At 42.6% G+C, this 20,861-nt stretch overlaps 1 protein-coding gene across 2 annotated transcripts in view; it reads left to right on the top strand.

Annotated features, from left to right (window-relative positions):
* The window catches only part of prkd1 (protein kinase D1), a 63,972-nt gene extending 43,719 nt beyond the window's left edge, over nucleotides 1–20,253 (top strand). The window contains exons 4-19 of one of the 2 annotated variants that reach the window (XM_055863622.1): nucleotides 106–269; nucleotides 727–750; nucleotides 1,000–1,204; nucleotides 1,943–2,020; nucleotides 2,421–2,613; nucleotides 6,021–6,144; nucleotides 9,412–9,489; nucleotides 9,955–10,243; nucleotides 10,511–10,563; nucleotides 10,993–11,065; nucleotides 11,369–11,475; nucleotides 11,755–11,916; nucleotides 13,846–13,944; nucleotides 14,802–15,069; nucleotides 18,552–18,637; nucleotides 19,025–20,253. In XM_055863622.1, the coding sequence (XP_055719597.1) occupies nucleotides 106–269; nucleotides 727–750; nucleotides 1,000–1,204; nucleotides 1,943–2,020; nucleotides 2,421–2,613; nucleotides 6,021–6,144; nucleotides 9,412–9,489; nucleotides 9,955–10,243; nucleotides 10,511–10,563; nucleotides 10,993–11,065; nucleotides 11,369–11,475; nucleotides 11,755–11,916; nucleotides 13,846–13,944; nucleotides 14,802–15,069; nucleotides 18,552–18,637; nucleotides 19,025–19,273 (2,252 nt within the window). In that variant the 3' untranslated portion in view covers nucleotides 19,274–20,253. Of the gene's footprint in view, nucleotides 1–105; nucleotides 270–726; nucleotides 764–973; nucleotides 1,205–1,942; nucleotides 2,021–2,420; nucleotides 2,614–6,020; nucleotides 6,145–9,411; nucleotides 9,490–9,954; nucleotides 10,244–10,510; nucleotides 10,564–10,992; nucleotides 11,066–11,368; nucleotides 11,476–11,754; nucleotides 11,917–13,845; nucleotides 13,945–14,801; nucleotides 15,070–18,551; nucleotides 18,638–19,024 lie in introns of both variants that reach the window. The other variant, XM_055863623.1, reaches the window with a different exon arrangement.
* Nucleotides 20,254–20,861: the final 608 nt, after the last annotated feature.

Here is a 20,861-nt window from a genome sequence, read left to right as displayed (position 1 = left end):
TAGTTCCATAAAAACAGTCTGTCACCAGTTTGATGCAAGTATAAAAATGACCACATTACACGTGAACTCACCTTTGCTCTGAAAACCGTCTGTTTTTCGCCGAAGGTTGTGGTCTGAACTATCACAAGCGCTGTGCGTTTAAAATCCCAAATAACTGCAGTGGTATCCGCAAGCGGAGGTTGTCCAATGTCTCTCTGACCGGCTTGACCACCCTGACCACCACACGGTCCAATGAGCCTTCGCCTTTCACCTCCGACGAGGCCTTACTGGTGAGTTTACCCCTGGTTACTGTGGGTCATCAGGAAGAGCCACTCACACATGTCCAAGCTCACACGGGCACGACAGCAACACACACACACACACACACACACACACACACACACACACACACACACACACACACACACACACACACACACACACACACACACACACACACACACACACACACACACACACACACACACACCACAGATTACTACATGCCCTATGCATTCCCAACCTCCCAATGACAAATTGTTGGATTACAATGAGAGTCATGTTCCTACTATAAAGGACTTGATGTGATTCTGCAAGGCCTGTTGCTTGTTGTGTTATTGATGAATTCTGTAGGAGCAGCTCTTTACTCAAGCAGCAGTCAGTCATGTGTGTGAATATCTGTTAAATTTAACTCTGAACTCTCTCCTCCCTGTGTGTGTCCCTGTCCTCTCCTCGCTGCATGCTCAGTCTTCTGTCAATTCCGGCATGGAGGTAGGTACCCCAATACCCTGTCCCCATTTACTCCTGTATTAAACCCAGCCATCACCTACTGCAGTGTCAATACGCCTATTCTCACCAGAAGCACTCTTTCTCTGTTTTTCCCTAAAGTGTCATATGCCCAAATAAGACAAAGAAGACAAAGAAAGGGGATTGAATAATATAATTGTAGTTTACGTAGTTGTTGCTTGTCATCTGTTACCTCCATGCCTACCATGTGCCTTGCCCTGCTACCCTCCGCAGCAGAAGGCACAGTCAGACATCTTTCCCGGCACAGAGAGAAGGTCCTCTTCCTACACCGGCCGGCCCATAGAGTTAGACAAAATCCTCCTGTCCAAAGTCAAGGTGCCTCATACCTTCGTCGTCCACTCCTACACACGCCCCACCGTCTGCCAGCACTGCAAGAAGCTACTCAAGGGCCTGTTCCGTCAAGGCCTGCAATGCAAAGGTACAGTAGGGCCTGGAGAGAGAGACTTGAGATCATGAGAGGTTGACTGGTGGTGGAGGAGGTGATGATGCTGTAATATTGTGTGACTCACTTGTGGGCTTTTAGCAGCTCAATATTTTCAGGTGGTATTATTTGGGGATATGTCGAGACTTGGTTGTCACAGAGTTGGCAAAGCTAACAGATTTTCAGATGTTTCTCCCTCAAACTTTATTTGTGACATCTTGAATAACGATTGTGGTCTGATTTTTTAGATAGCCCTGTAACTGTATAATTACATGGTAATCACAAATGCAGCAACAGTGTTGTTACTACCGTAGAGATTCCATAATTCACAGATACTCTGTAGTGTAATTATATGGTTACTACAGTGTAGACAAGCAGTCATGTTGCTTTTATTTATTTTGTGGCCAAAAACATTTGTCCCTGAAATGATGGCTGGCAATTTTTTTTTTTAATTTTTAGCAGCCGTTGTTAGTGTATGTGTAGAGCTGTACTGTATATATACGACAGAACAGGGTGTAATAGTATCATATGAGAGACGGTTCATTAGGTACTCTAGCTGACAGATAACATGTTGTTTTTAGTCACAGTGCTATTATACAGGTTTCATGTGGATGTGCCAGCTATCTCTCTCTCCTTTATCTCTTTCCCTCCCCTGTTGTACACTCTCTGTCTCTCTCTCACTCTCTCTCACACACACTCTCTCACACTCTCTCTGTTTCTCTCTCACGGTTACAGATTGCAAATTCAACTGTCATAAACGATGTGCGCCCAAAGTGCCAAACCACTGCCTTGGAGAAGTGTCTAAAAGTGGAGGCAAGTCTCACTTTAGATAGTCATTATTTTGCTTTAAGTGTGGCAGATCTTTCCAATTAAGTGGTGGTCCATCTCATACATTTTTTACAGAAATGTCACAGGATTGAGATGTTTTTCTTTCGGTTCTGCAGCATTTACTTCAGTTGTCAAAGACTGTAGAACGTCAATCAAATAGAATACCAGCTGAATTCTTGGAAGTACCAGAATGTTCCTTGTAAATATTGACCAAATTATGACTGTGAAATAACTTCACTGTTTTATTTTTAAATCTCTTTTACTCTACCATTCTGATAATCTTAGTATTTTCCTCTTTTGCTTCCTTCTTCTTTCTTCTTTAACTTTTTTCTTCAACTTTTTTTAAATTCCTTGTGTGTGTTTCCACTTGCTCCTCCTCCTCCAGAACTACTGAGCCCAGGGGCGGAGTCTGATTTGGTGATGGGGCAGGGTTGTGACGACCACGACAGTGACAGGAACAGTGGTCTCATGGATGACATGGAGGAGGCCATGGTGACTGACTCTGGCCTGCTGGAGGCTGGCCAAGGGGAAATGGGAGAGCTCCATGACCCAGAGGACGACTCCAACAGGGCTATAAGGTGATTGACTGGGCCTAGGACTAGGATTAGGACAGAGGGACACCCCAATGGTTATAGTTCCTCTTACAATATCTACTCTAGCATACTGCTATATGCAATGAAGCAATGTATTGGGAATTAGTATGCTGGTATGGGCATTGGAAAGTACCTTACTCTCAGGAGTGGTAGGATAATCATCTATCCTCAACCACAACTCTACCCCTAGCTTCAACCACATCCCGGTTCAACCGTAGCCTCAACCACAACTCTAACCCTAGCTTCATGTCCACATCCCGGTTCAACCCTAGCCTCAACCACAATTTTAACACTTGCTTCACAACCCTAACCTTAGCCTCAATCACAACCCTAACCCTTGGTTCATGTCCACATCCCAGTTCTATCCTTACCTTCGCTTCATGTCCACACCACGGCTTAACCATAACCATAACCAATGTTCCCACTAAGCTGCGTGCAGTAGCCCCGTGACTGCCGTGCAACTCCCCGGGACATCCGATCAGAAGAGATGTCAGTCCGCAGAGAGAAGCATGAGATTGAAGTTCACTCTACTTTTTAGAGCAGCGGTAACCAACCGGTCGTTTGCGATCGACTTGTCGATCTCCAAACATTTCTGTAAAAATGACAACTATAAAGCTTTTTTTTTTTTGTCTCAGGCTGTCAGTGGTAGGTGCACCCAATTCAGCTGCCCTACGCACCGGGTAGGCGGGCCCGGAGAGAAAATCAGGTGCACTATAGGCCTACCGCTGGCCAATCGGATGGTTCAGATTACCGTGTTTGCAGTAACGTAGCAGGCATAAAAGAAAGCTACAGAAAAGTTGATACTATGAGATTTCAAATCGTTTAAAACCATGACTAGACTGTCAACGAATACAGCAAAGAGCTGCTGTTTTTATGATTGAGTTTATGTTTAAATTCTTACTCAGCCATGTCAACACTTTGTATTCAACACTTTTATAAACCATAAAATGCGTGTTCTTCCTATTTCCACTCAGCGCTACAACAAGCAGTAATGAATGAGTAGGAAAGTGTATCGATAGGTTTGCATTGTTATTATAAATGGCTTGGGTCTTTTTTAATATTGAGGAATATTTCACTTTCACTTTTCATAGGAGTAACAGCATGAATTTGTACATGAGGCAGAAATAATGAGGTGCGACTCGAGTTTCACTATCAGCTGGAAGACACTGACATTTTTGGTCAGTGTCAGTGAAGGGAAATGAGAGCGGAGGGATGTTGAAAGACGGACCCTCAGTCTGCTGCTGCTCATCAGCCCAGTAAAATAAAAATTAAAAGCTAATTATTTACATTTTCACTCACTCTGCTGTGCCTCACAAGTAATACAACAACGGATCTATTACCGGTGTGATCATATAGCCTACCTCAAATTTTGGAATACATTTTTTTTTAAATGTCCCGAACAACAATGCATTGGCAGGGCAATTCAAGCAAAGCCAATATGCCCTGGTAATATATTGGGCCTATAGCATACTGCACAAACCTCATTGCTACAGTAGTGTTTTTAATTGGTTAATGTTGCATAGGCTTACGTTTATCAAGTAATGTAAAAAAAAAAAAAAAAAAAATCTGAGCAGTAGCTCTCGTCTTGCATTTTGACTCAGAAAGTGATCTTGACTCTTTACTGTGATAATTGTGATCGAATCAACACAATATTAGCCACTTTCAATGCAACATACCGAAACAAAACAAACAATGCAAGAGATTTTGTTGTAGGCAGAACGCATCAGAGTAGGATTTTATTGCATTGACATACATGACTCATACTCTATGCAGACCGGTGTGACATAACCAATCAGAGCTGCAGTAGGCCTATATGCAAATAAACCATTGCCATATATGGATCTGCACCATTTACTTTGAGCTGGACTGTGTTTACAGCATGAGCGGTCGTGAGTCGATGCGCTTGTTTGGAGATAAAAGCAAGAGCTGCATGTAGCCACGTTGACACATTTTGTTAATATCTTTTGCTAGTTAGTGAGTTATCAGCCCAGTTATAGATCATTTGTAGTCAGCAGTAGGGGAGTGATTGCTTCCTACAATAGCACAAAATATGTACATTTCTAGACATCTTTGAAAAGCGAGTCAGGTAAAGAGCTTTTTTTTTGTCTTAAATGAGCAGTGTTGTATTTTGAGACAAGCTTGAATAATTTAACCGTTACTTAACTAGGCAAGCCAGTTAAGAACAAATTATTATTTTACAATGACGGCCTACCCCGGCCAAACCCTCCCCTAACCCGGACGAAGCTGGACCAGTTGTGTGGCGCCCTATAGGACTCCCGATCACAGCCGGTTGTGATACAGCCCGGGATCGAACCAGGGGCTGTAGTGACGCCTTTAGCACTGAGATGCAGTACCTTAGACCGCTGCGCCACTCGGGAGCCCAAGTTTCCCTTTAATCCCAAGCTCCCGAGTGTTAAGTAGCCAATAGTCAGAGGGTAGCATCATTTGTCTGATTCTCTGTAATAATGGGAATAAAAATGCATTTTATTTTATAAAGGGGTTTCTTGCATCAAACAACACAACAACATGTTCAGTCACCTCTTTGTCTGAAGGACAAGTGGATGAACAGTTTAATCTCAAACCCTGCATGTTTTTTTCAATGTAGGCCTACATTGAACACCACACATTGGCTGCTACTGTAGGCTGAATGATAGAACAGCCATTTCCATGTTAAAATGTTGTCACACTGGTATAAAGGATTTGGAGACAGGCGCAGGAATACACAATAGGGGTTTTTAATACACCCAAAATAAACACGTATACAAAAACACTGGGCTGTACCCAAACAAAAGAGCGAGGGTAAACCTCGTTGAATGACATGGGACAATACCCGTAATACACAATATATAAAGCATGCAGCATAACAGCTGCACCAACACATAGGTACTCACACCACCAACGGACATGGGAACAATAACCGACAAAGACAGAGGGAACAGAGGCCACATATACTAATCAGGGGAAATGGGAACCAGGTGTGTGTAATCAGACAAGACAGTCCGGGGTTGATGATAATGAATCCCGTTCAGTGAAGCCTTGAAAGCCGGTGACATAGACCTCCGGAACTGGTGAACAGAATGAGCAGCAGTACCGGGGGGATCCGTGACAAATGTTATGTGATGCTTTTTCTCCATTGTTTTTTATGGTAGGCCATTCTGGTAGGTCCTACATTATGATCAAATAGCCACAGTAGCCTACTTGGCCGCTGATAAAACTGTAACTTAAAGCGGGTACAGCCTCAGTGTTCACAGTAAACGCATAGTTTGTGCTTGAAATTTGCTCAGTGCTGAAATTTCTTTAGGGAACATTGGCCATAACCCTACCTGAGTCCTAATGTTAAGAAAAGCATTCACACTGCCAGAGTTTTATGTTTGACTCCCTTCATTCCAAAGCCCATCTACTAGCAACAATATCCCGCTGATGCGAGTGGTCCAGTCAGTCAAACACACCAAGAGGAAAAGCAGTAATGTCATGAAGGAAGGTTGGCTAGTGCACTTCACCAGTAAAGACACTCTGGTAAGTCTGATTGTCTTCATGTATTTTTGTCACATCAACTAATCAATCTGCTGTAGAGTGGCAAAATTCCAGGATTTCTGGAGAACCAGAATTTGGGGGAAATGGCTGGAATTTTGCAACACTAATCTGACAACATTTTATAGACTTGATAATCTTTTCTGTGCTGTTTTTCTTTAATGTCTTGTATGTTTTGTGTATGTGTATTTTGTGAATGTCGATTGAATGTTCCCGCTGTTGGAATGATAGACTTTACTTGTTACAGGGTTATTAAGACAGTGTTATTACTGGGAGCCAACACTGTTACTTGTTACAGGGTTATTAAGACAGTGTTATTACTGGGAGCCAACACTGTGGTACTTGTTACAGGGTTATTAAGACAGTGTTATTACTGGGAGCCAACACTGTGGTACTTGTTACAGGGTTATTAAGACAGTGTTATTACTGGGAGCCAACACTGTGGTACTTGTTACAGGGTTATTAAGACAGTGTTATTACTGGGAGCCAACACTGTGGTACTTGTTACAGGGTTATTAAGACAGTGTTATTACTGGGAGCCAACACTGTGGTACTTGTTACAGGGTTATTCACAAGACAGTATTTGTACTGTGAGCCAACGCTGTGGTACTTGTTACAGCAGTGTTTCTTAAAGTATTGGTAGCTACCCAAAGTGGGTTGCGGACCTGTTAAGGGTGGGCGACGTAAATGTATAATTATTTCATTAATTACTGGAATTTATTTGGCCAAGTGCAACTGCGCTCTCGGTTCAGTGCGCTCTCTGCTTAGCAGCGGTCTCTGCTCAGTTTGGCAGCTGCGCGAGTGGGAGAGGTAGAGGGAGATGCCCGTGTGCTTCGCGGTTTACCGGATATTTTTTCTGCAGTTTTGTAGAAGATCACTCCGCGACCCACACGCTGCAGCGCTGTCGTTCATGCCACTGACTTATTATTCCCACTCGCCATCACTCACCGCTGTCACGAAATGGACTCATGATAGCCACAAGTTCTGACTGAGCTCAATCGTCATGAAACGCAAATACAGTGATTACTTTTTATCTCTTGCATACAAACTTTGAGAAATAACGAGGAGCGCCCACAATGTGTTTTGTGTGGGGAAGTGCTTAGAAATGAGTCTCTCATAACGAACAAATTAATAAAACGACACGACTAAACATCCAGGCACAACATGACGGTAAACCCAGGGAGTTCTTTCAGAAAAGGGCAGAATGCTTCAGGAAACAGTGCTTCGAAAGTGGAAAAGTAAGTCAACAAGCAAGGCATTGTTGTCATTTTATAACAGGTGATGATATGCAGATATAAGCGAGTACTATCTCTCATAGTAGTAGATGTGAGTTTCTCTTTCAAACAATCCCGTGGCCTTGTAATGTTACATAGCTAACGTTAGCCAAAGCAAGCTAACTAGCTACTGGTAGTGCAACCCTTAGAAACAGTACAGATGAAGATTTAAAAAAATATCAGGCCTACTGTACATTTTACTGTAGAAATTATTGAAAACAAGTCTAGGTTGGAACTGTTGCTGTTAAAATACAATAATAATTGTTATTCTTAACTGGAATAAAACTGATTGAAGCAAGATGCTTTTTGAGGCAAACACTCACAGTTCTGGGTTGCTCATCTACAGCAGGAAGCGGTCTCCTGCCTGACTGAGAAAGCAGTAGATGTTCTGATCCAGTTTGGCACCACATATACAAGTCAGGGTTCTCAAGTACAGAAACAGTGTCAATGCTGAGCATGACCTCATGTTGCACTATCAAAAACTGAGCTCAGAATAGGCATGCTTGTTGAAAACTTCAACCAGCCACACACCTCATTAGGATTGTGTGTTTTCTGGTCTACATCTGTGTGATGTGATCAATCAGTTTATTCCAGTTCAGAATTTAAAAAAATGTATTTTAACAGCAACAGTTCCAACCTAGACTTTCTATCAACAATAATTTATACAGTAAGATGTACAGTAGGCCAGAATTTATCTGTACTGTTACTTAGGGATGCACGATCAAAAAGCCTGCGTGTGTGTGTTCTGTTATACATCTGTGGGATGTGATCAATCTGTTTATTCCAGTTCAGAATGAAATTAGTTATTGTATTTTAACAGCAACAGTTTCAACCTAGACAGGTATATAAGTGTTTTTAATGGGGAAAAATTAACATGAGAATATATTTATGGGTATTTCATAGTTATTTGTTTTTGTCTATATTGCATTTTTTTTTAGGCATAAAGGCAATGAAATGTACCGATATTTACATATCGTTGCATACTTTCCTAAGCTTGGGTCCTAGGGTCCCAGTCTGAAAAAGTTTAAGAACCCCTATGTTACAGGGTTATTAAGATTACTGTGAGCCAACACTGTGGTACTTGTTACAGGGTTATTAAGACAGTGTTATTACTGTGAGCCAACGCTGTGGTACTTGTTACAGGGTTATTAAGACAGTGTTATTACTGGGAGCCAACACTGTGGTACTTGTTACAGGGTTATTAAGACAGTGTTATTACTGGGAGCCAACACTGTGGTACTTGTTACAGGGTTATTAAGACAGTGTTATTACTGGGAGCCAACGCTGTGGTACTTGTTACAGGGTTATTAAGACAGTGTTATTACTGGGAGCCAACGCTGTGGTACTTGTTACAGGGTTATTAAGACAGTGTTATTACTGGGAGCCAACGCTGTGGTACTTGTTAGAGGGTTATTAAGACAGTGTTATTACTGGGAGCCAACACTGTTACTTGTTACAGGGTTATTAAGACAGTGTTATTACTGGGAGCCAACACTGTGGTACTTGTTACAGGGTTATTCACAAGACAGTATTTGTACTGTGAGCCAACACTGTGTTACTGTAGGTCTATAGAGTACTGCACAGTATGTGCCAACCAACAGCCCATGTTTAATACATGCTCCATTAGTGTGTGTGATTGTTAGATAAATAATGACCAGTAAAGTGTCAAATTCAGTTGTAGTACAAGAACATGGGCACCTCTCAAATCTGTTGTTCATGCTCCCAGGTGATTTTATTGATACAAAGTTTTGACCATTTGGTCTTCACCAGGCATCCATGTTTTTCACGAGTTTACCTGTAACTCTAGTACCTGCAAAACATGTTCCTCCAATCTGCTATGGGCACTGACCTACGACATAATATATGCTTATGAGTAGATGGGAACCCCCAGAGATGGAACACACCATGAACATATGGAATGTTGTCCCAGTCTGTGACAGCGGTAGTTAACAACGCTCTCGATCTGTTTCCACTACAGAGGAAAAGACACTACTGGAGACTGGACAGCAAATGCATCACGCTTTTCCAGAATGACACAGGAAGCAAATACTACAAGGTTGGAAATCAACTGTTTTGAAATCGATCAATTGAAATTGTATGTTGTATAGATTATTATGGGTAAGGAGTGAATGAAATTCAAGAACTGAAGTTTATGCAAACAAATTTACTGTCATTTAGGGTATGAATAAGACAAGGTTAACATGCACAAGCGCATGCAGTTTTACACTGTACTCCCTACAGATAAGCAGGTTGCAATCACTTTGTCATATAAACATTGATAGAGAATTGATTTACGGTATAATGTCATTTGTAGTGGCAAGAAATAGGCAGCCTGTACCATCAACACATTGATCAGATTGAAATATAAGTACTCTGACCACTACTGTTAAGTGTCTACATCAATCAGTCACATTTATTTCAAAAAGCCCTTTTTACAACCGCTGTTGTCACGAAGCTCTTTACAGTAACTTGACCTAGACCTCAAACAGCAAGGAGCAATTCTACCTCTGCTGTGTGGCAGGAAATTCCATTGTCAGAGGTGTTGTCTCTGGACCCAGCCAAAACCTTCAACCTGCTGTCTGAGGGCTCTAACGCCCACTGCTTTGAGATCGCTACAGCCAGTCTGGTCTACTACGTAGGGGAGAACCTGGCGAGGCCGGAGGGCCCGGGGAGCATGTCGGCCCACGGCAGTATGCTGGTCAGTGGGGTCGGGCCGGACGTGGCCCGTATGTGGGAGATCGCCATCCAGCACGCCCTCATGCCCGCAATCTCAAAAGGACTGTCGCACGGGTCACGCCACGGTGGCCACAGTACGTATAAGCAGAATGAATTGACTAGATTCTGGGATAGATTAAAGTTAATAGAAATGAATGGATTTGAATGGAAGCAACCTTGTCTTACTCAGCACTAGGGTTGCAAAATTCTGGTAACTTTCTCAAAAAAACTGGATTTCCGCAAAGACTGGGAATTTTGAGAAAGTTCCCAGAATTTGGCAAACCTACTCAGCACTAGGGAGGAACACTCAAGGTAGAATGGAATACTCTTCAAGATATGATTAGCATCTCTTACACCAACAGATGATGTTTCCATCAGCATTTCAGTGTCCAACTGCCAGATTCAAGAGAACGTGGTAAGTAGGATTTGGTCTTACGTTATTTGAACAAGCCTTTGGATTTATTTTAATTTTCACTCAGATTTAGTGTGTATAATATTGCAGTAATGGAAGATACATTTATAGTCACATTGGCTCCACATCTAGTTCATGTCTGCTCCTCATGCATAGTTAGATTTCTGAGTTGAGATCATCCCCTAAGTAGCTCAAATGGTGATTATTTTGATTACCCACTCAGCGAAGCAGTTGCCATAGCTACTGTCAATAATTAGTCACAGTACCACTGGTTATAATTGTATTTCTGGGAAAGTCTTCCAGACGTGTATGGGATTAGTGGGTATTAAGTTGCCAGATGAGAAGAGATAAAAGTGATTGTAGACAAATATTTCTGACAGTATACATTTGAAGCTTTCATTTAAACCATTGACTGAATTTTTACACCTACAGGATATCAGCTCAGTGTATCAGATATTCCCGGATGAAGTCCTAGGATCGGGGCAATTTGGGATAGTTTATGGAGGTGATGCATTTGTACCACCTTGTCACACCGATAACCTGTATAAAATAAACACACACACACAAAAAAAAAGAAAGGAACACATCCTTGATATCAATTCTCTCCTGATCTTATCCTAGCAAAATATTTGCATGACCAAGGAGGTGTGTATTGTATTGAGTCATACATATAGTGCATTGCAATTAATCAGATTAAATGTCATCTTTTTAAAAAGTATTTGAGAATCATTAATTATAAGAAGTCACACCTGTATAAACATGTAACTTGGCTTTGATTTCTCCATAATATAATGTCTCCATACTACAGGAAAGCACCGAAAAACTGGCCGGGATGTAGCAATTAAGATCATTGACAAGTTACGCTTCCCCACCAAGCAGGAGAGCCAGCTACGCAATGAGGTCGCCATCCTTCAGGTAAACACACATCAGCACGCATGACCCAGTGTGCTCCTATGAAACATTTTTATTAGAAACATGACTATTTTTATCAGATGTTGCCAGACACAGGTTATGTTGAGCTCATGACAAAACAACACACCTAAAGACAAAAATAGAGCGAGGCTCTTGATATTTTGTCAGTACGTAGATAATGGAAATAATGAGGTAGTTATCATGACATCACAGTGGGTGTTTGGAGAACTTGTCAAGCTCTCGGCCTGCTACCTTTAAAAGGTTCCTCTGTTTCCTTACTAGAACCTGCATCACCCTGGGGTAGTGAACCTGGAGTGCATGTTTGAGACGCCGGAGCGCGTCTTCGTTGTCATGGAGAAGCTCCATGGAGACATGCTGGAGATGATCCTGTCCAGTGAGAAGGGGAGGCTGCCTGAACGCATCACCAAATTCTTTGTCTCACAGGTAAGCCTGGCTGACAAGCGTTGTTGCTTGCAGACAATGGACACTCGTGCAGTAGCAGTGACACATACTGTATACAAACACAGTCAGTGAAGTACGGCAGGTAGTCTAGCAGTTAAGAGCGTTGGGCCAATAACTGAAAGGTCGCTGATTCTAATCCCAGAGCCGACTATGTGAAAAATCTGTTGACGTGCCCTTGAGCAAGGCACTTAACCACAATTGCTCCTGTAAATTGCTCTGGATAAATGACTATAATGTATGTGGCTTACAGGAATGCTTAACTTCTTATGGCTGCAGGGGCAGTATTGAGTAGCTTGGATGAAAGGTGCACAGAGGTGCCCAGAGTAAACGGCCTGCTCCTCAGTCATAGTTGCTAATATATGCATATTATTGTTAGTATTGGATAGCAAACACTCTGAAGTTTGTCAAACTGTTTGAATTATGTCTGTGAGTATAAAGGAACTCATATGGCAGGCAAAAACCTGAGAAAAAATCCAAACAGGAAGTGGAAATTCTGAGGCTGGTCAATTTTCAACCAAGATCCTATTGAAATCACAGCGAGATATGGATGAGTTTGCACTTCCTACGGCTTCCACTAGATGTCAACAGTCTGTAGAACCTTGTCTGATGCCTCTACTGTGAAGGGGGGCCGAATGAGAGGGGAATTAGTCAGGTCTGCCATGACCTGACCATTCTTTGACCATGCGCGTTCACATGAGAGGGAGCTCTGTTCCATCGCTCATCTGAAGTCAATGTAATTCTCCGGTTGGAACGTTATTCAAGATTTATGTTAAAAAAACATTCTAAAGATTGATTCAATACACCGTTTGACATGTTTCTACGGACTGTTACGGAACTTTTGGACATTTTGTCAGGTTTTAGTGAACTCGCTTCCCTGACGTTGGATTTGTTTACCAAACACGCTACAAAAATAGCTATTTGGACATAAATTATAGACATTACCGAACAAAACGAACATTTCTTGTGGGAGTCCTGGGAGTGCATTCCGACGAAGATCAGCAAAGGTAAGTGAATATTTATAATGCTTTTTATGAGTTTTGTTGACTGCACAATTTGGCGGGTAACTGTATGGCTTGCTTTTGTGGCTGAACGCTGTTTTCAGATTATTGAATATTGTGTTTTGCCGTAAAGCTTTTTGAAATCTGACACAGCGGTTGCATTAAGAACAAGTGTATCTTTAATTCTATGTAAAACATGTATCATTCATCAAAGTTTATGATGAGTAATTCTGTTATTTGACGTGGCTCTCTGCAATTTCTCCGGATATTTTGGAGGCATTTCTGAACATGGCGCCAATGTATACTGAGGTTTTTGGATATAAATATGAACTTAATCGAACAAGACATATATGTATTGTGTAACTTGAAGTCCTATGAGTGTCATCTGATGAAGATCATCAAAGGTTAGTGATTAATTTTATCTCTATTTCTGCTTTTAGTGACTCCTCTCTTTGGCTGGAAAAATGGTTGAATTTTTCTGTGAGTTGGTGGTGACCTAACATAATCGTTTGTGGTGCTTTCGCTGAAAAGCCTATTTGAAATCGGACACTTTGGTGGGATTAACAACAAGATTACCATTAAAATTGTATAAAATACATGTATGTTTGAGGAATTTTAATTTAGAGATTTCTGTTGTTTGAATTTGGCGCCCTGCACTTTCACTGGCTGTTGTCATATCATCTCGTTAACGGGATTGCAGCCATAAGAAGTCAATGTATTTTTCTGATGATAATATGTGTTTAATCATGTGTTGTTGCACATTTAATTATGATATGTAATGTATATATTTGTATTCATGTTTTGTGGTATATAATTGCAAATTACCAGATTATATTTTTTATTTTTTATAATCCCTTATATAAAAAAAAAATAACAAGCCAAAGAAATAATTTAGTTTCACCTCTTTTTTTAGATTCTTCAGGCTCTTCATCACCTCCACTTCAAGAACATCGTCCACTGTGACCTCAAACCAGAGAACGTCTTACTGGCGTCTTCTGACGCTTTTCCACAAGTAAGAAAACCTCCAGCTCAGCCTCCAAACAAGCCAAAATAGAAACATCAATTTCACAGACATAAACAGACGTAATCTTTCCTCTAAGATAAAGTGGCTGATTATGGCTACTGCACGCTCAGTGCCTCTACAGTGTTCTATCCTCTTGATTTTAATGATACACTTCCAATGATGGTCCCCTTCTTACCGTAGTCCTGTACTGTACTGTGCTGTACTGTATCCTCCCTGCCAGGCGGAAATTGACTATGAGTCACTGCCCTTTAGGAATTTCCAGGCATCTGATGGGTATTAAAAAATATATGACATTTGTGTTATTTACAGCAAATATTTTCTGAAAAGGAAGGAGTCAGTTCTTGTATATCTGTTGTTCATTTCCCAAAATATGCTCTGCCAACATCACTGGCATCATCACACTGCTAAGAACTGCCATCTTGTGCAGTCTTGCCGAAGTCACTGTTTTGGTAACCTTCTGATGACATTCTGTAGCAACAGTAAATCGGATGTAGACCATATCATGTCCATGTCAAACAGACAGTGATAATTTGCCTTTTGTGTAAACCTTGCCAGCTGATCATTATAATGTCTGGAATAAACTGTGTAGGTGGATAAAATACAGGATGTTATGAATTAGCTTTCTTTAACAAGTACAAGTTTGGCTAGACAACTACAGTACTGTTCCTCTAGTATGGAACCTAGGATTACCACCGTGTTTGAGTGAATACTGTGGCAGCGTAAGATTGACTAGCGGGAGGTTGTGTTGTAGTCGACCTTCAAACATGGCCGTGTCTCAAACTGCACCTTATTCCAAATAGAGTGGGGAAGCACCTCATTTGAGGCGCACCTTATCTGTGTCTCAGGTGAAGTTGTGCGACTTTGGCTTTGCCCGCATCATTGGAGAGAAGTCTTTCCGTCGGTCAGTGGTGGGCACTCCGGCCTACCTGGCCCCTGAGGTCCTAAGGAACAAAGGCTACAACCGCTCCCTGGACATGTGGTCTGTGGGGGTCATCATCTACGTCAGCCTCAGCGGTACCTTCCCATTCAACGAGGACGAGGACATTCACGACCAGATCCAGAACGCTGACTTCATGTACCCACCCAACCCCTGGAAGAAGGTGTCCCAGGAAGGTGGGTGTCTGTCGAGCAGCAATGACTCATGCATTACTGTGATAACTGCATTACTTTAAACTAACATTTTATATAGTTGTATGAGAGAGAGAAAAAGAGAGAGAATCTTTGACTTTTTGTCTTTTTTTAATGAAACATTCTCATTTCATTAAAACCTCACCCCCCAAAAACAAAAAACTAAAATATCTCCTGTACTGCATACCATACTCACCTTACAAAACAACACCACACATCACAATGACCAAAAACCTTGGCACTTCTACAACCGTATATCCAAGCCATATTCCCCAGCTGTACAGACGCATCCCCCCAACACACCATATCTCCTGAAACATCTCCACACTGTTTATCATTTTATAGAACTCAAATTCCACCCTAAGGCATGAAGAGACCATCCCATTAAATAGTAAAGGGTCTGTTATCCCTCCACCTTTGACCCTGTTCCTCCTTGTTAGCCAAATAGCCAACTTTCCCTGAGCAAACAGAAAATTCAACAAAACACATTTGGCCTTCTCCTTATTTGAATACCAGTATCTCATTATAAACATTGCGACAGTAAAACCCACCCCTAAACCTCTCACACAGATATTAATGGCATTAACCTGGCTCACACAGAAAACGCATGAATCACAGTTTCACTCATAACACAGAAAGGACATCTCTGTCCAACTCCCGGTTTAAACCCGTGCCACCCAGCTGTTAATGGCCAGGGCTCCATGTAGAACCCTCCACTGGAGGTCCCCTGACCTCTTTGGTACTGGGGGTTTGTAGAGCTCCCTCCATCTAAAACCCACCATACTCTCCACCCCACATACCCCCTGCCGCTGATGTGCCTTCACTCCTGTTAGGCTGCTAATGTTCCTTACCTTAATGCAGAGGTTGTAGAGGACTTTATCTCCCACCCCCTCAAATTCCCCCAGGTTCGGAGTGTTAAAATCTAACAAGTCCTCCAGACCCCCTTGCCAGTCCCCAGTCTCTGCCGTCAATGCAGTGCCGGAAACATTGGTGGCCCCTCCCCCTTTAGCCGCTCAAACACCCCCCCCCCCCCCCCCCCCCTTAACAGCTCAAACAGTGCCTCCTGGACCTCCTCCAGGAATCTCTCCAGCAGCCTAAGAGACTTTATTCTTGTTTGTTGTGCCAGGACTTCTGGGGTTTTCCACCCCTCCTCTCCCAGCGGTCGCAGGTCACCCAGCCTTGGCAAACCCGCTGCCATCAGTTGCCTCTGCAGGGTGGCCGACTGAACCGATCTCAAAGGGATGGCTGGGTTGTGGAAGATAGGCTCCTCCCACACCCACAGCCCAGGCTCCACACCCTCTTCTCGTGTGACCCTTAATAGCTCCCAGGCCCTCAGCACTGCAGAGTAAAAGTCTGAGAGACCTGCTGTACTCAGCCTCTCCAGCTCCATGAGGAACAGCTGCCAGTCCAACCCTAATCCGCCAGCTCTCCTCAGCAGCGCGCATGCTGGTTCCCTCCAGCCGTCATCAGTATGGTACAGCAGTCTTTGTGCTGCCTTTTGTCGGAATGTAGCCACCCTGCTCTCCAGTTTCACCAGGCCCTGTCCTTCTTCGTGGACGGACATGTACACTACCGTTCAGAAGTTTGGGATCACTTAGAAATGTCCTTGTTTTTGAAAGGAAAGCTAATTTTTTGTCCGTTAAAATAACATCAAATTGATCAGAAATACAGTGTAGACGTTGTTAATGTTGTAAATGACTTTTGTAGCTGGAAACAGCAGATTTTTTCAAATGGAATATCTACATAGGCGTACAGAAGCCCATTATCAGCAACCATCACTCCTGTGTTCCAATGGCACGCTGTGTTAGCTATCCAAGTTTATCATTTTAAAAGGCTAATTGATCATGACAAAACCCTTTTGCAATTATGTTAGCACAGTTGAAAACTATTGTGCTGATTAAAGAAGCAACTGGCCTTCTTTAGACTAGTTGAGTATCTGAAGCAACAACATTTGTGGGTTCGATTACAGGGTCAAAATGTCCAGAAACAAAGAACTTTCTTCTGAAACTCGTCAGTCTATTCTTGTTCTGAGAAATGAAGGCTATTCCATGCGAGCAATTGCAAAGAAACTGAAGATCTCGTACACCGCTGTGTACTACTCCCTTCATAGAACAGTGAAAACTGGCTCTAACCAGAATAGAAAGAGGAGTGGGAGGCCCTGGTGCACAACTGAGCAAGAGGACAAGTACATTAGACTGTCTAGTTTGAGAAACAGGCCTCACAAGTCCTCAACTGGCAGCTTCATTAAATAGTACCCACAAAACACCAGTCTCAACGTCAACAGTGAAGAGGCGACTCCGGTATGCTGGCCTTCTAGGCAGAGTTCCTCGGTTCAGTGTCTGTGTTCTTATGTCCATCTTAATCTTTTCTTTTTATTGGCAAGTCTGAGATATGGCTTTTTCTTTGCAACTCGCCTCTTCACTGTTGACTTTGAGACTTGTGTTTTGCGGAGGCATAAAAGCCAAGGCTTTTATGTCCCAAATCCCCACATGGCAAACCATGCGTTGAGGCACTCCCCATGACTCACTTTAAAATGCACATTTAGCTGTTGCTCATTGTTATTCAGAAACATGAAAACTTGCCTTCAGAACGAAACAACATGCTTAGCGGCATCTGCCTGAAAACCTGCAGACAGTACACGAAACCCGCTAGCAAACTTACCAAACCGTCTCAGTTCTTTCCGGGTTTTGATCATCCGTAATAAACGGAGACAAATTAGCGATTACCACTCTAGTGGAAGGACTCGACAGGGGAGAAATCGGCACCAACACATTCCTTACAAATATTCCGCTAGCAATCAGCCTACACACCAAATTCACTCTTTTCATGAACACAACCACAGCTTTGTTCATTCTAGTTACGGAATGTATAAATTCAGCTCTTACCTGTTCGCCGACGGCGAGCAGAACCTCTTCCACCTTAATTCCATTCTCAGGAACACACCTGAATCCATGCCGTCACAACAGCGTCTCCTTTGCGCTAGGCTGGAAGCCATCGCGCACACCACACCTTCCAAACCACAGGAAACTAAAACTCTGTCCTCTTTCTCCCTAACTTTGAAAAAACAAACAGTGTGTAAACTAACAGTGTGTAAACTGTGTTAGCCCTCCACCATAGTAAATAAAAAAGAGAGAGAGTGTGTGTGTGTGTGTGAGAGAGAGAGAGAGAGTGTGTGTGAGAGAGAGAGTGTGTGAAAGAGTGTGTGTGTGTGTTTGAGAGAGAAAGATAATAAATTCTTGTTGCTGCCTATTCATGTGCATAATGCCAAGTGATCCCTGGTACTATAGAGGAGGGCCTCAAGGTCAAGAATCCCAACTGGGGCTCAGAGAGCCATGACCCCTGAAATAATCTTAACATGATGTTTGCTTTGCTCATTAGCCCTTACATGGCTCTGAAAGGGGCCTGCGCTAAATCCTCCAGGTTTCCCACCATGAGTTATCCTCTGACAGCCTGCTTTGTTGTTCTAGCAATTGACCTCATTAATAACTTGCTGCAAGTCAAGATGAGGAAGCGCTACAGCGTGGACAAGTCTCTCAGCCATCCGTGGTTACAGGTAAACCTTACTCTAAACTAGACTAAACTAGACTAAACTAGACATTTAACAGACATTATTACAGATATGGAAACAAGTCTCTAAGCCATCCGTGGCTACAGGTAAGCTACCCGTCATCTCTAAATGAGAGATTTAAAAGACAATGTAGCAAATAAAAAAGGTACTGTATATATCACAAAGGAGTAAGAACAGTTAATACATTTGGACAAGTCTCAGCAAGTGGTTACACATATGCCCTACAGGAAGAGAGATGTGAGAAAGGAGTTTGTCCTCCAACAGCTGCAAAAAGTCGCATTTAAAACCCAATTGACACAATCACATGAAAACAATTGATGCCGTAGGCTAATGCTAACTACTGTGCCCCTCTGCTAATGATGTCCTTCTCAGGACTACCAAATGTGGCTGGATCTGCGCAGCCTAGAGTGGAAGATGCACCAGCGCTACATCACGCACGAGAGCGATGACACCCGCTGGGAACGCCACGCCGAGCTGCATGGCCTGACGTACCCTGCCCACCTGGTCAACCCGCACGCCGATGTCAGCGAGGGGGTGGAGCCTGAGTCGGAGGAGGCGGACACCATGACGGCCCTCAGCATCAGGGTCAATAGTGTAAACGCTGGGCTGCTGCCCCATTAAGAGTCGGCATGCTGCAGTACTGTACACTGCTGCTGCCGCCCCCCTAAGAGCCTGCTCACTCCCTCCACAACACACCACAGCACAACGGACTGACTGACCCCTCCACTCCCAGCCAGGAACTAGGAGCTCGAAACCCTGCCTTTAAACTAACTGCCTAACGAAGAAAGATTCTAATTTCCAATAGTCTGTATATCTGTCAACCAGGTGTATTGCCTTACTGCTTAATGTAAGTGAATCTAATTACTAATACTATAATACTCTGGGTATGAGGGATCATCCAGGTGTACTGCATGTTAAGTCAACAGCAGCAACCAATCACTTCAAAAAGCATTTTTCATGATGATGTGGCCGGTGACACTGCTTCTTGAATGTCCAATATCTTGAAAACTTGACTGCTGACATCCAAAACATTTTGGGACTAGTTTTTGATAGTTTTTGAGTGGATTTCCACTTGAAGTCAAAAGCAGCAACCAATCCCCCCCAAAAAGCCAAATGATTTAGTCAAAACTAAATTATGTAATTGGGTGCAACCCAACGAGAGAGCTCAGGACAAACCTGTGCTACTCAGTGAGAACGGATATTATTATCATTACTACTATTACTAGTATTATTATTATGGACAGAAAACCAGTAAAGCTGGATGGTGGAAAGACAAAGACCGAGAGGGGGGGTGATACCCCATTGTAGGCTGGAAGTGTGTGGAGACAGAATCCTGAGGCCTGGATACAGAGAAACAGTGAAGGTAGAATACCCGTAAGCATCTGACCTCATCAACAGCTAGCTGCTTTTCTAGTCTAGTGTTGAAACTGTTCATGATGTGATGCTGAATGTTGAATCCTATGTGGCTACTGTACAGTATGCTTGTGCTCTTTGCGCAGTTGCAACCAGCCTTTAAAGCATTATTGCCTGCAGGGAATAAATTATTTTCTCTGGCTACATATTTAAATAAAGATGTTTCAAAGCAGATATGTAAGTGTTTACTAACTCTGATTTTTTTTTTAATGATTTGTAAGTTTGCGTTAGTATACACCCTTATTGATCGCCTAATGCCTTATATTCTGCCCTACATTTTGAGGACACTGGCCACGAGTTTTTAAGAACATTGTTAACAAATTGCAAGTTATTTTAAACTTGTCACCCATACTCACTCTGCATCTTCATCCGTAGTTTAGGGGGACTGCACGAAGAATGAGAATGGGAGAATCATGGAGAAAGATGAGAAAATAAGACCCCCCCCCCCCCCCCCCACCCACCCACCCACACACACACACACACTCAAACTGGAACGAGAAAGTCAAGCTAAAGGTGAGACAAAACCATATGTACATTATCTGAATGGCGCTGATGTAAGCGAAGCCATTATTCACTTAGAGATCCATGTTGAGATTGCGTTTTTCTGATTGAGAGGGAGGACAATCAAAATTGGATGGTTGGTTTGATGTATAGACAAAGGCCTAGGTCGGTTGGGTGATTAATTTGAGAGGACTGATTCATAATCACGTTAAAAAGCGAGATATGTTATTTTTGTATTATTTTAAGTATTTAAGTTATCCATTTCATACTGTAGAGGCAAAGAACACGTAGGTGG

The sequence above is a fragment of the Salvelinus fontinalis genome, chromosome 15 (genome assembly GCF_029448725.1).
Source record: "Salvelinus fontinalis isolate EN_2023a chromosome 15, ASM2944872v1, whole genome shotgun sequence".
NCBI lineage: Eukaryota > Metazoa > Chordata > Actinopteri > Salmoniformes > Salmonidae > Salvelinus > Salvelinus fontinalis.
The sequence above is the reverse complement of the archived record's forward strand: the minus strand, read 5'-3'. Positions and strand labels throughout refer to the sequence as shown.